This window comes from Enhydra lutris, unplaced genomic scaffold (assembly GCF_002288905.1).
Source record: "Enhydra lutris kenyoni isolate GAN:26980312 unplaced genomic scaffold, ASM228890v2 scaffoldscaffold92, whole genome shotgun sequence".
NCBI lineage: Eukaryota > Metazoa > Chordata > Mammalia > Carnivora > Mustelidae > Enhydra > Enhydra lutris.
Window position 1 is genome coordinate 2,259,027 of NW_019154176.1, and position 12,262 is coordinate 2,271,288.

Genomic DNA, 12,262 nt, shown 5'->3' on the forward strand with positions numbered 1-12,262 from the left:
CAAAAATTGTCATGGGGATTTTGTTGCTGTCTCTGGGCCCTGATTTGCTCTGAGAATGAGACTGTGTCCACCCTCCACCCCCCACCCTGTACTCTACCAAATCCAATCACCCTCTGTGGCAACAGAACAACCTGATTTTTAGCTGGTCATCCAAAGTAGAAAACACGTTTCCAGTCTCCCTTGCGGCAAAATGTAATCATGTGACTAAGTCTTGGCCAATGGGATGTAGGCAAATTCTTTTTCTCACAGTAACTTTGGATAAAGTCCCAGGACAGAGGCTGATTGGATCCGTTTAGGTCACATGCCCATCCCCAGCCAATCACGGTTCTCCAGGAAATGGAGTGTTCTGACTGGCTAGTCTAGGGAGGGCAGGCACCAATATCCAGCGCTGCTCCAGGCAGGTACCACCGTGGTGATGTTTACCCTAGTTTGAGAAGCTCAGCTCAAGCAAATAGCTTTCACCATGTGCAACTATAATTACTTTCCAGATTATTAAAAGAACAGCACATTCCTTATAAAATAAAAATCCCCAGACTCGGTTGGTTGGGCGACTACCTTTGGCTCAGGGTCTTGGTCCTGGAGTCCTGGAATCAAGTCCGTCATTGAGCTCCAGGCTCCGTGGGCAGTCTGCTTTTCCCTCTGAACTTCTCCCCTCTCATGCTCTCTCACTCTCTCTCTCAAATAAATAAATAAAATCTTAAAAATAAAATAAGATCCCAACAGGAAAAAAAAACAAAAAACAAAAAAAACACCCAAGAGTTAAAAAAAACTGTTTTCCAAAAAAAGTCACAAATCTAGAATATATGTTATTTTATTACAGGATCATATGGTACGTACTGTTTGGCCACACTGCTTAACACCGTGCACTCAACCGCAGGTCACTATTATGATTATTTATTCCTACCCAGCCTGGGAAGAGATGTTGATTAGCACGATAATAACAGTATCTTACATTTTTTGAATGTTTGCTATGTGCCAAGCCGGGTTTTACAGATGAGAAGGCTGAAGCTCAGGTCAGTCACCTGTCCAGGGTCACAGAGTAAGAAAGTCTGCCTGCCTCAGAAACCCAGAAACCGGCACTGTTCCTGACCCCCAAGTGGCCGCGGGGGGGGCCCCCAGGGCCCCTGCCGCCTCCCGCGGGACCAGCAGGGCGGCCTCCTCCCGCTTATCTCAGCCCAGGCTGCGTGTGGTCCCGCCCCCTCGGGGGAGCTGCCACTTGGAGGCGCCTGGCCGGGAAGGGCCTGGTCAGCTGTGTCCGGCGGAGGCAGCTGCTGACCCAGCTGTGGATTGTGCCAGGGGCGGAAGGGGGGCAGGGGGCAGGGGCCCTGGGCCCCCCATCGCCAGGGACTGCATCATGGATCACCTTCGGGCCCACCTCTGGCCCAGTGTCGGCTCTCTCTGTTTCTTGCTGGCTGGGGCCGCCTGGGCTTCCCCACCCAAATCCCTGGACCCCAAGTTTGAAAGTAAAGGTAAGGGTAGATCGGTGTGGGACCCCCGCCCTAGGTCCCGGAGGGCATTGCTCAGGCCTGAACTTCCAGCATGGCTCCTGGGGATCATATCGGGTTCTGAACCTCCAGTTTAGATCCTGGGGCCAAACTGGTCTTTGAGCCTCTTAGACTAGGACCCGGTGTACCATGCCGGGGTCTAAGACTCCAGACTGGGTCTGGAGGGGGACATAAAGTTCCCATTTTATCTTTTCAGGGGGCCCTGGGACATGATATATCCTAATGGGGCAGGGGTGGTGCTGGGTCTAGGCCTCGACGTCCAGAGTCCCTGAGGAGAGGGGACCTAGCCCACCCTGCACTGAGGGAGGGAGGACAAAGCCCAGATCGAGGCAGAGGGGCCGGGCCGCTGGCGACTGTAAACATGGTTTGTATGCGGGCGCCAGATCCCCGGGCCTGCCGGGTCGAAGGAAGGGGCGGGGGAGGGGGTCACGGTTGGCGTTATCTGGTCCCCGGCAGCCTGCCGGGGCTGATAGGGGAGCCCGCCACCTCCGCACACATCCAGGGACCCGCCTGGCCTGGGGCGGGGCCGGCAGCGGGAGGCGGAGGCCGGGCAGGCCGCGCGCGGTGCAGCGCGTTGTGGGGTGGGCGGGGATGTGTGTGGGAACAGTAAGGCAAGCAACCTGTGCCTGGGAGTTCGGGGGGCACCACCTCTGGGGACCCTTCGAGGGGCCCCGCTTGGGGTAGAGAGCGAGGCGGGGCTTTTTTCTTATCGGTTCGCACAGGCGGCAGGAGGGAGGGGGAGGACGCGGAGACCCAAAGACTGGGTTCCCCCGACCCCCTCCCCTTGTTCCCACCCGCAGCGGCCCTGCTGGCTGCCCGCGAGCCCGAAGAGCTTCTGTGCTTCACCGAACGGTTGGAGGACTTGGTGTGTTTCTGGGAGGAAGCGGCAAGCGCCGGGGTCGGCTCCGACAACTACAGTTTCTTCTACCAGCTCGAGTGAGTGCAGCATGGCAAGAGGAGCGCCCCCACGCTCTGAGGAGGGGGCGGGTGGGCAGGACTGAGCGCGCCCCGGAGCTCTCGCTTTGGGATATCTGCTGGTGTCCGGGGACGGGTGGCACCTCCCCAGTCGGTGGGAAGCCCGCGGGGTCGGGACTGACACGCGCCCCTAGTGGCTGGGGTTGGAACACTCCCGCGATCTCTGTTGGAGAGCAATTCCGGGGACAGCACCCCTCCGATGGGACTAAGGCGTCGCGTGCGTCGGGGCTGGTTGTACGCCCTTTGGTGGTCGTGCCCAAAATGCGCCCACGGTCCAGGCAAATTGTCGCACCCCTAGCCCCAACTTGATCCCTTCCCTCTCTGGCCCCTTGGCGCACAGGGGTGAGCCATGGAAGCCATGCAGCCTGCACCAGGCGCCCACGGCTCGCGGCGCGGTGCGTTTTTGGTGCTCGCTGCCTACGGCCGACACGTCGAGCTTCGTGCCCTTAGAGCTGCGCGTCACAGCGGTATCCTCGGGCGCTCCACGCTATCGCCGTATCATCCACATCAACGAAGTGGGTAAGTTAGCAGGGAATGGGGACTCTGTCGGGTGAGGGAGTCTCGCCCTCCACCCACCTGATCAACCCGTCTCCTCAGTGCTCCTGGATCCCCCCACGGGGCTGCTGGCGCGGCGGGCCGACGAGGGCGGCCACGTGGTACTGCGTTGGCTCCCGCCTCCTGGGGCCCCGGTGGCCAGCCTCATCCGCTACGAAGTGAACATCTCCTCCGGCAACATCGCAGCGGGCGCACAGAAGGTGAGGCCTCCTCTAACGCCAGCCCCAAAGGCTCCAAGGTGGACAGCCCCGCCTCCTCCCTCCCTCTCGCCCAGATAGTCCCCACGGCCCCGCCCCCTGGCCTCGCCCCTCCAGGCCCAGCCTCTGACGCCCGTCATCTCCTTGCCCGAGACACCTCCACGCCCAGTGACAGGTTTTCTTTCCCAGTGCCCCACCAGCGCACCTGGACCCAATCCCACTTACCCCAGTGTCCCAAACACTAGACCCCTTCAAGGTCCCGACCCTCTAGGCTCTGGCACTGCCCCTCAATAGTCCGCCCTCTGCTCCCTGGGACCCGTCCTGTTTGGCCCCAAGCCTTCGGGAAGCGGCGTCCTGCTTTCCTCGCCCTTCCCCTCACGGCTGCGCTGGGGAGCTGTCCTTCCTTTCTCTGATTGGCTCAGTGCCGCCCCCCATGCTTCTCTGCTAGCCCCGCCCCACTGGCCACGCCTCTCACCCAGGCCCCGCCCCCAGGTGGAGATCCTGGATGGTCGCACTGAGTGTGTGCTGAGCAACCTTCGGGGTGGAACGCGTTACACCTTCATGGTACGCGCGCGGATGGCCGAGCCGAGCTTCGGTGGCTTCTGGAGCGCTTGGTCCGAGCCTGCGTCGCTGCTGACAGTTAGTGGTGAGGCCCCAGGTGGGGCGTAAGAGGGGCAGGGGCGGAATATGGGGCATTCCCACCACGGTGACTTCCTTCGTGCTCCCCAGACTTGGACCCCCTCATCCTGACGCTCTCCCTCATCCTCGTGCTCATCCTGCTGCTGCTGGCCGTGCTCGCCCTGCTCTCCCACCGCAGGTGAGCGCCCCATTCAGGCACCTAGCCCAGACTCCTCCCCACCCCATTCTTTTGCTGTGGAAAGCTAGGCTCAGAGACAGGTAGACATTTGCCCAGAGAGACACAGTGAGGGGTCAGTGGCAGGGCTGGGGTGTGAGCCAGATCAGACCCAGACCCTTAGTTAAAATTCCCTGGGAACATTCACCTGGTTTTCCTTTGACCTCAGTGGCTGCTCCTTCTTGAATTCCTTTGCTTTTTCCTTTTCCCAAGTTTGTCAACTTTTGTAAAATCCCGGGATGGGCTTAATGGAAAGATTTAACACCCTGAGTGCCTCCTGCCCCTGTTGTCAAGCTCCTTAGATTCTTTATGGTAGGACCAGATATCCTGAGGTTTTTGGAATTCCCAGAGCATAACAGGTGGTTTCACACCGTCAAGCCTATGCTGTTCCTTCTGCCCAGAATGCTCTTCCTGCCTTGTCTGCCAGGTGATCTCTTAGGTGTCTTTCAAGGCCTTGTTTATTTACTTGGTTGGAAAATACCTAATGAGAGCCAACTGTGTGCTAGGCACTGGGGAGAAAGTGGAAAACAAATATGTCCTCACCTTGTGGATCTCATGGTTGAGAACAAAGGAACCAACAGATATTTGATTATGCATTGTGATAAGTGATATCACAACAAATGGGGCATGGGGACATGACAGCTTGATCAGAAAAGGCTTCTGGGAAGTGATATCAGAATGGAAACCTGAAGGTTAGAAGAAGGCAGACACATGAAAATGGAAAAGAAACAGCAAGTGCAGAGGCCCTAAGGTGGGAATGAGCTTAGAACATTGAAGCAGCTACCAAGAAGCGCTCTGTGGCTAGAGCAGAATGCGTTAGGAAAGAGTGGTGAATGAGGTGAGGGAGGTGACAGGGGTCAGAACATGCTAGGCCATCTGCAGGGCTGTGGGGAGGAAGTTTGAATTTTATTCTAAGTACACTGGGGGAATATTATGGAAAGAAGTGAGAAGGGAAGTAACATCAGTGCATATTGAACTCCTATACATCCTTCAAAACCCTGTCCTAGTCACCCACCTGTAGGGCTTGCATGCGCAAGCTCGAGCCTCTGTTCTTCCTCCCCTGTGCACTCCTCTACCTCCACTGTGATCACAAGGGGCTAGAACTGTCTGTGCCCCTGTGGCTGGTCCTAAGGGGGGTACCAGTGGGTATTCAGTGACACATACCCATGTACTTGGTCCTTTTGGCTTCATCAGAGCTTTGAAGCAGAAGATCTGGCCTGGCATTCCAAGCCCTGAGAGTGAGTTTGAGGGCCTCTTCACCACCCACAAGGGTAACTTCCAGGTAGGTGGCAGGGTTGTTCCCTTGGGGCCTGCGGTTTCCCTGCTCCCAGGGCTGAACCACAGGTCTCTGAGCAGGCTGGTGCTGTTTCCCCAGCTGTGGTTGTACCAGAATGAGGGCTGCCTTTGGTGGAGCCCCTGCACTCCCTTTGCAGAGGACCCACCCGCTCCCCTGGAAGTCCTCTCTGAACGCTGCTGGGGGGCAACACAGGCCGTGGAGCCAGGGGCAGAGGATGAGGGACCCCTGCTGGAGCCAGTGGGCAGTGAACATACCCAGGACACCTACCTGGTGCTGGACAAGTGGTTGCTGCCCCGGAACCCCCCCACTGAGGATCTGCCACGGCCTGATGGCGGTTTGGACATGGTAGCCACGGATAAAGGCTCAGAAGCATCCTCCTACTCATCTGCTTTGTCCCTGAAGCCTGGGCCAGAGGGGGCCTTGGGTACCAGCTTTGAGTATACCATCCTGGATCCCAGCTCCCAGCTCTTGCGCCCAAGGGCACTGCCCCCTGAGCTGCCCCCCACCCCACCCCACATAAAGTATCTGTACCTCATGGTGTCCGACTCTGGCATCTCAACTGACTACAGCTCAGGGGGCTCCCAGGGAGCCCAGGGGGATTCATCGAATGGCCCCTTCTCAAATCCTTATGAGAACAGCCTCTCCCCAGCCCTGGAGCCTTCACCTCCCAGCTATGTGGCCTGCTCCTAGGACTCCAGCCCTCAGATGCTTGGAGACCCAGCATGACCTCAAGTGCTAGTCCAGGCCTAAGACTTATTGAGCAGGGTTGGTGAGGCTGCCCTTGGGTTTCTGCCCAGTCCATCCTTGCTCAGTCCATCCTTGCAGTATTTTAAAATTGTATAGAGTTGTGTGTGTGTGTATGCATGTATGTGTGTGTATTTTTTTTTTTTTCTTTCCTATCATGACTTCTACAAACATCCTGTAAGCCCCATCTTTCCCTGGGCCCAGGCGATAGGGGCAGCAGTAAAAGGCCTCGAGCTCCAACTCAAATTTTGGATCTGGCAACCTGAATAATAATTATAATAAAATGAATTAGTCAGTATATGTTATGCTAGCTGCCATAACAAACAACTCCTACATATGAGTGACTTAACACATCAAATGCTTTCTCTCTCCTATTTCAATGCAAACCTGTAGATGGGCAGCCATATCTGGGATGAGTGAGAAGCCCAGACTCTTCTGGTCTCTGGCTTCACCATCCCCCCAGGGCCACCCTGAGATCTTTAGATGGGTCCTCTGCGTCTTGCCAACCAACAAGCAGAACAAAGAGCAGAAGATTTGGTGGGCCATTTTAGGGAGTTAGCCTAAGTAGTAGTGATCATCTCTTCTTCACAAATTCCATTGGCCAGAAACAGTCACAGGATCCCTGTGGGATCACAGGATCCCACAGGCAGCTGGGGAAAAATACAGTTTAGCTGTACTCCCAAGGAGAGGAAAGTTGTTGAATGAGCCTCTAGCTAGTCTCTGCCACTAATAATAATGACACTATTTTGTAGGGTTTTATTTTGAATTAGGCCATGTTCTAAGAAAGTACTCTGAGGGGACCCATGTTATCAGGTGGCTCACTGGGAGTTCTGTTCAACCACTTTTTAGAAGTTTGACATAACCAAGGAAAGATGAACATATGCAGACCTACTCTACCGATTCCACTTCTAGTATATACCTTAAAAGCCCTCATGGACATGAGCCAGTATATGTGTACAAGAATGTTCATAAGCGGGGTGCCTGGGTGGCTCAGTGGGTTAAGCCTCTGCCTTTGGCTTGGGTCATGGTCTCAGGGTCCTGGGATTGAGCCCCGCATTGGGCTCCCTGCTCGACGGGGAGCCTGCTTCCCCCTCTCTCTCTGCCTGCTGCTCTGCCTACTTGTGATCTCTGTCAAATAAATAAATAAAATCTTTAAAAAAAAAAAAAGAATGTTCATAAGCAGTAAATAAGTCAATCTGATGAAACAAAATGGGGTACAGTCACCCAAGACATTATATGCAGTACAGAAAAAGGACTGAACTAAAAAATGTGGCCTAATTTTTTTTTTTTTAAGATTTTGTTTAGTTATTTGAGAGAAAGAGCATGATCCAGGGCGTGGGTTGGGAGTGGGCAGAGGGAGACAGACAAGCAGACTTCCCACTCAGCACAGGAGCCTGACCCGGGCCTTGATCCCAGGACCTGGAGATCATGATATGAGTTGAAGTCAAGACTTCATTAACCCGGGGCGCCTGGGTGGTTCAGTGGGTTAAAGCCTCTGCCTTTGGCTCAGGTCATGATCCCAGGGTCCTGGGATCAAGCCCCACATTGGGCTCTCTGCTCATCAGGGAGCCTGCTTCCCTTCCCCCACCCCCGCCCCACCCCTGCCTGCCTCTCTGCCTACTTGTGATCTCTGTCAAATAAATAAATAACGTCTTAAAAAAAAAAAAAAAAGACTTCATTAACCCACTTAGCCTCCCAGGTGCCCCTGGCCTGATCTTAATAACAATGCTGAGTGGGAGAAGAAAGAAGTCTCAGAATATTACATTTATCATGAAACTTTTTATAAAATTCAAAAAGCAAAGCAATATGCTGACTGGGCAAAATAAGTACATGATAATGCTATTTTTCAAAAGAGAAAAAGCACTTTATATTCTTTAGGTCTTTGAATCTGCACACGTCCCTGGAGTTAAGTATTCCCGCCATGGGAAACCGAGGCATAGAGAGGTTGGGCACATACCAAAACTCAAGGCTGGCCTTCAGAACTTGAACCTTTGTCTGAGCTGGGCTTACCAGCCTGGGCAGGCCATGGGGTGACTGTCATCTCTCCATCTGGTCGGAAAGCCAACCACCACTCTGCTCTGGGCCCCTGCCCGCCTGGATCCAGGCAGGCTCGGAGGCAGCGCTGTCCCGGCCCTGATGCATCCACATGCAGCCAGCACTGGGCAGGGAAATACCGCTGGACCAGCGACAGCTGCAGGGCTTCCCCACTGTCTCCCTCTTCCTGGATCTGGAGGGCCACAATGAGCCCACAGCCCTGGCCAGCCCCAATCCGGTGGCTGAAGTGGGCAGCTGTGTCTAGAAGCAGGGCAGCCAAGTAGGCCGCTTCCTGGGGCCCCAAGTCTTCCACTAGGTACTCCTCCAGGCCATCCAGCAACAGGAGGGAGGGGGCTGGGCCCCGGGCCTCATGGGCAGAGCACAGAAGCTGAAGGAGTTCATGGGTTGACGGTGGGTACTGGAAGCGGATCTTCTAAAGGGAGGAAACAAAGGAAAAGACCAGATTCAGCCCAGGAAGCCAGGCTCCCAGCTATAGCTGCCCTACTGCCCTGTATACTTTCCTGCGCTGAGCTCTCAGGTCCCAGATAGCTGTTTCTAGAGTGAAGCAGCTCCGACTGGTTGAATACTCTATTCGTACCCACCCCCACCCCCCCTTTTTTATATAAAAAGATTTTATTTTTAAGTAATCTCTACACCAAAGGTGGGTGAGTATGGAACTTAAAAACCTGGGATCAAAAGTCTCATGCCCTACCAACTGAGCCAGCCAGGCACCCCCACCCCCCCCTTTTTTTTTTTTTAAAGATTTTATTTGTTTATTTGACAGAGAAAGATCACAAGTAGACAGAGAGGCAGGCAGAGAGAGAGAGAGAGAGAGAGGGAAGCAGGCTCCCTGCTGAGCAGAGAGCCCGATGCGGGACTCGATCCCAGAACCCTGAGATCATGACCCGAGCCGAAGGCAGCGGCTTAACCACTGAGCCACCCAGGCGCCCCCCCCACCCCTTTTTTATCCTGCATTTACCATTACCCCTAATAGTTGAGAACTGGTAAGGTTTTTTGCCAGGTCACTAAGGCAATCTTTCCACGGAAAACCCGCTGGTAGGTTCGTAGTGGAACCTCCAGATTGGCCCCGAAAGAAAACCCATGTCCAAAAAAAAAAAAAACAACACTGGTTTAGCCCCACCTCTTACCCCCGCTTGACTCTACCTTTTGGGCGTCTCCTTTCGCTAACTCCGTCCCCTCACAGGACAGTTTCCCAATCTTAACAAAAATTGCAGCTGTGGTCCCGCCCCCATCCTCCCCACTCCCCCGTTATTTCATGACTCCGCCCCACAATGGCCGCTACGGCTCGCTCTTCCTTCGTCCCCTCCGTTGGTCTGTCTACCTGTCATTCAACCCTCAATACTCTCAGGTACTAACTGGTCACCTTTGGCCCCACCCCTCCGCTACCTGTAGCCGCAGTGGGTCGAGCGCCGCTCCTCTCCCGCGGGGCAGGCTTTGAAGAGGCCTCCGGGTCAGGAAGAGAACGGGGCCTCGGCCCTCTCCTGCTGCTTCCAGGGCCGCCGCGAATAGCAGCGCCGTCTTTCCAGACCCTGGACCGCCGAGCAGCAGCAAAGGCGACCCAGCCTCTGCTGTGTACTCCGACTCGGAGTCTGCTGAGCTTCCCAGGTTTAGCACCCGCCTCAGCGCCTCCGCCATTCGCAACATACTTCCGTCCAATCAGCGGCCCGTTCCTGCCCCTAATCCCGCCCAAACCGAGGTCTCATTGGTTACAATGAATTTAGCTTCTCCATTGGTTCGTGGGTCTGTCGTCAAAGTTAGATAGGCCTTTACTAGCTCCTCCCCCGATGAAGGGGCAAATAACTTAGTTTGAGGGAGCAGGAATGGAGGCGTTTCAGGGAGAAAAGGCCCTTCTTTGCCCAAGTCGGCTGAGGAAGCAGCACGAATATTATTATTGTCAACTAATCAGCTAATCAGACAAATATAAGGGTCAAGAGTTGAAGGAAACAGGTCCTAATCACTGACACATTACTTAAAGTCTCCTAGCTTCAGTCTGTCTGCTCACCTGTAAAATGGAGCTCATGATATCTCAGAGAAATACTGCGATGAATGTGTCTGTGTGTGTTTCTGCTGATGTCACCCAATGACAACTAAGAAAGTGAGTGATGGAGAAGCTTGTGTGTTTCTTTCTCTGCACCTTAGTATTGGCACAGCTTGTGTTGGAGGCTGCAGGCTCAGAAACATTCGTGAGCAACCTCTGAGGGTCTGTGAGAAGAGGAGTCTCAGCTGGCTTCCTCTTTGGCCTGGGACTCCCGGGGTTTTACTTGGAGTGAGGGGGACAGGCATGACCATAGACCAAAGGTGCCAGGAGAGACAAAGACACACATAGAGGGTGGAAGACTAAGGGATAGCCAAAGCAGAGACCTTGTTTGTCTTGTTCACTTAGGTGCCTCCAGCTCCCGGAACAGTGACTAGATCATTGTACATTCTTAATATATGCTTGTTAAACGAATGAATGAAGAAAGGAAGGTAGGATTGATGAGAAACTGGGAAAGGAGGAGGAACAAGGTGAGTGATTAAGTGACGGCTGGCTGGCTGGGTCTCACCCAGACTTCGCCCCAGAGCTGCCACTCAACCCTGTTGCCCTGGCAACTCTGTCTCCTGGTAACTTCAAAGTGGTGCTGTTGCCAGGAGACCCAGGGGGGCGGGGCGGAACTGATATTTCCTGGTCTTTCTCTCTCTGGGGCCAGAAAACAGCTCCACAGCATCCCCCAATACACCCACCCACACATCCAGGCGCCTCCACAACCCTCTCCACACACGCACACGTGCGCGCTCATGCGCGCGCGCGCACACACACACACACACACACGCACACACCATGGCATCTCTGCATATATTCTACTTCCAGAACCCACATGTTCACAGCCCTATCCTACCTTGACACAAAGCATCCCATGCACACTTTCTCCCACATTTACGTCCCCACACCCTTTCCATTGCACACACATTAAAACACACACTGATACAGCCATACCATTGCTATTACACACACACACACATGCACGCACATAGATACCTTTCCTTTCAGCTAATGTGCCCGCAGCGCTCTCTACACACACACACACACACTTACACGAAGCACAGTTACACTCCTTGTCAAACTCACCATCTCACCCCCCCCAAAAGATGCACAACCCATGATTCACCCCACTTTGCAACACTCCAAATGCACAAGCACCCAGTAGTGACACCAGTATCACATAGTCGTGCAGTTACATACACGGGAGCATGGCCAACACAGCCCCATTGCACTCGGTATTCCCTTGCGGAGAACACTCAGCTCCCAAATATCCCTGTGGCTCACTTTCCCACTCCATTCAGGTCTTGGTCAAATACAGCCTATTAGGAGAGCCTTCTCCTGATCACCTGTGTAAACGTGCATGCCCTACAAACTTTAGCTTCTTATCCATCTTTATTTCTTTTCAAACAACTTATTTCCAATATTATGTCCTTATTGCCTCTCTCATCACTAGAACGCCAGCTCCACCAGGGAATTTCTCTCTTTTGCTCATTGCTGAGCTCCCCACCCCCAGCTCCTAGAACAGCACCCAGCACACGACAGGTGCTCATAAATGTAGACTAAGTTGGCAGAGATGCAGATGTTTGGCATATTTCTTGTACACATAGCACTTCTTTCTCTCCCTTCTCAGATGCCTGTCTTCATGTCCTTATGGAAGGACCCTTGCTGTAGAGAAGCTCCCAGGAGAATGGAGGACCAAAGTGTGAGGGGATAGGAGAGTAAACAGCTCAGAATCAGTCTGTGTTTCTCCCTCGTTTTTCAGCATCAAGTGACTAATTCATTTAATAAAATTTTATTGAGCACCTACTGTGTGCCAGGCACTGTTCTAGGCACCAGGGCTTCAGGATTGAAAAGACAACTAAGAGGGCGCCTGGGTGGCTAAGTCTGTTGAGCATCTGCCTTTGGCTCAGGTTGTGATCTTGGGGTCTTGGGATCAAGCCCTGTATCAGGCTCCCTACTCAGCAGGGAGTCTGCTTCTCCCTCCCTCTCTGCCCCTTCCCCCCACTCATGCTCTTTCTCTCAAATAAATAAATAAATAAATAAATATTTTTTTAAAGAAGA

The 12,262-nt window shown here is 53.8% G+C and overlaps 2 protein-coding genes across 2 annotated transcripts; one reads left to right on the plus strand and one right to left on the minus strand.

Annotated features, from left to right (window-relative positions):
- Positions 1-1,218: 1,218 nt before the first annotated feature.
- On the plus strand, positions 1,219-6,427 carry LOC111162487 (erythropoietin receptor). Its single transcript, XM_022526940.1, has 8 exons — positions 1,219-1,469; positions 2,306-2,441; positions 2,821-2,999; positions 3,078-3,235; positions 3,725-3,878; positions 3,962-4,049; positions 5,280-5,367; positions 5,461-6,427. Exons 1-8 carry the CDS (start codon positions 1,355-1,357, stop codon positions 6,070-6,072), a joined length of 1,530 nt encoding a protein of 509 aa, XP_022382648.1. The 5' UTR covers positions 1,219-1,354; the 3' UTR covers positions 6,073-6,427.
- Positions 6,428-7,875: 1,448 nt separating this feature from the next.
- Positions 7,876-9,825, minus strand: LOC111162524 (SWIM-type zinc finger 7 associated protein 1). The gene is made up of 2 exons (XM_022527002.1): positions 9,568-9,825; positions 7,876-8,593 (listed from the first exon to the last, which is right to left on the minus strand). Exons 1-2 carry the CDS (start codon positions 9,823-9,825, stop codon positions 8,090-8,092), a joined length of 762 nt encoding a protein of 253 aa, XP_022382710.1. The 3' UTR covers positions 7,876-8,089.
- Between the last annotated feature and the right edge of the window lie 2,437 nt (positions 9,826-12,262).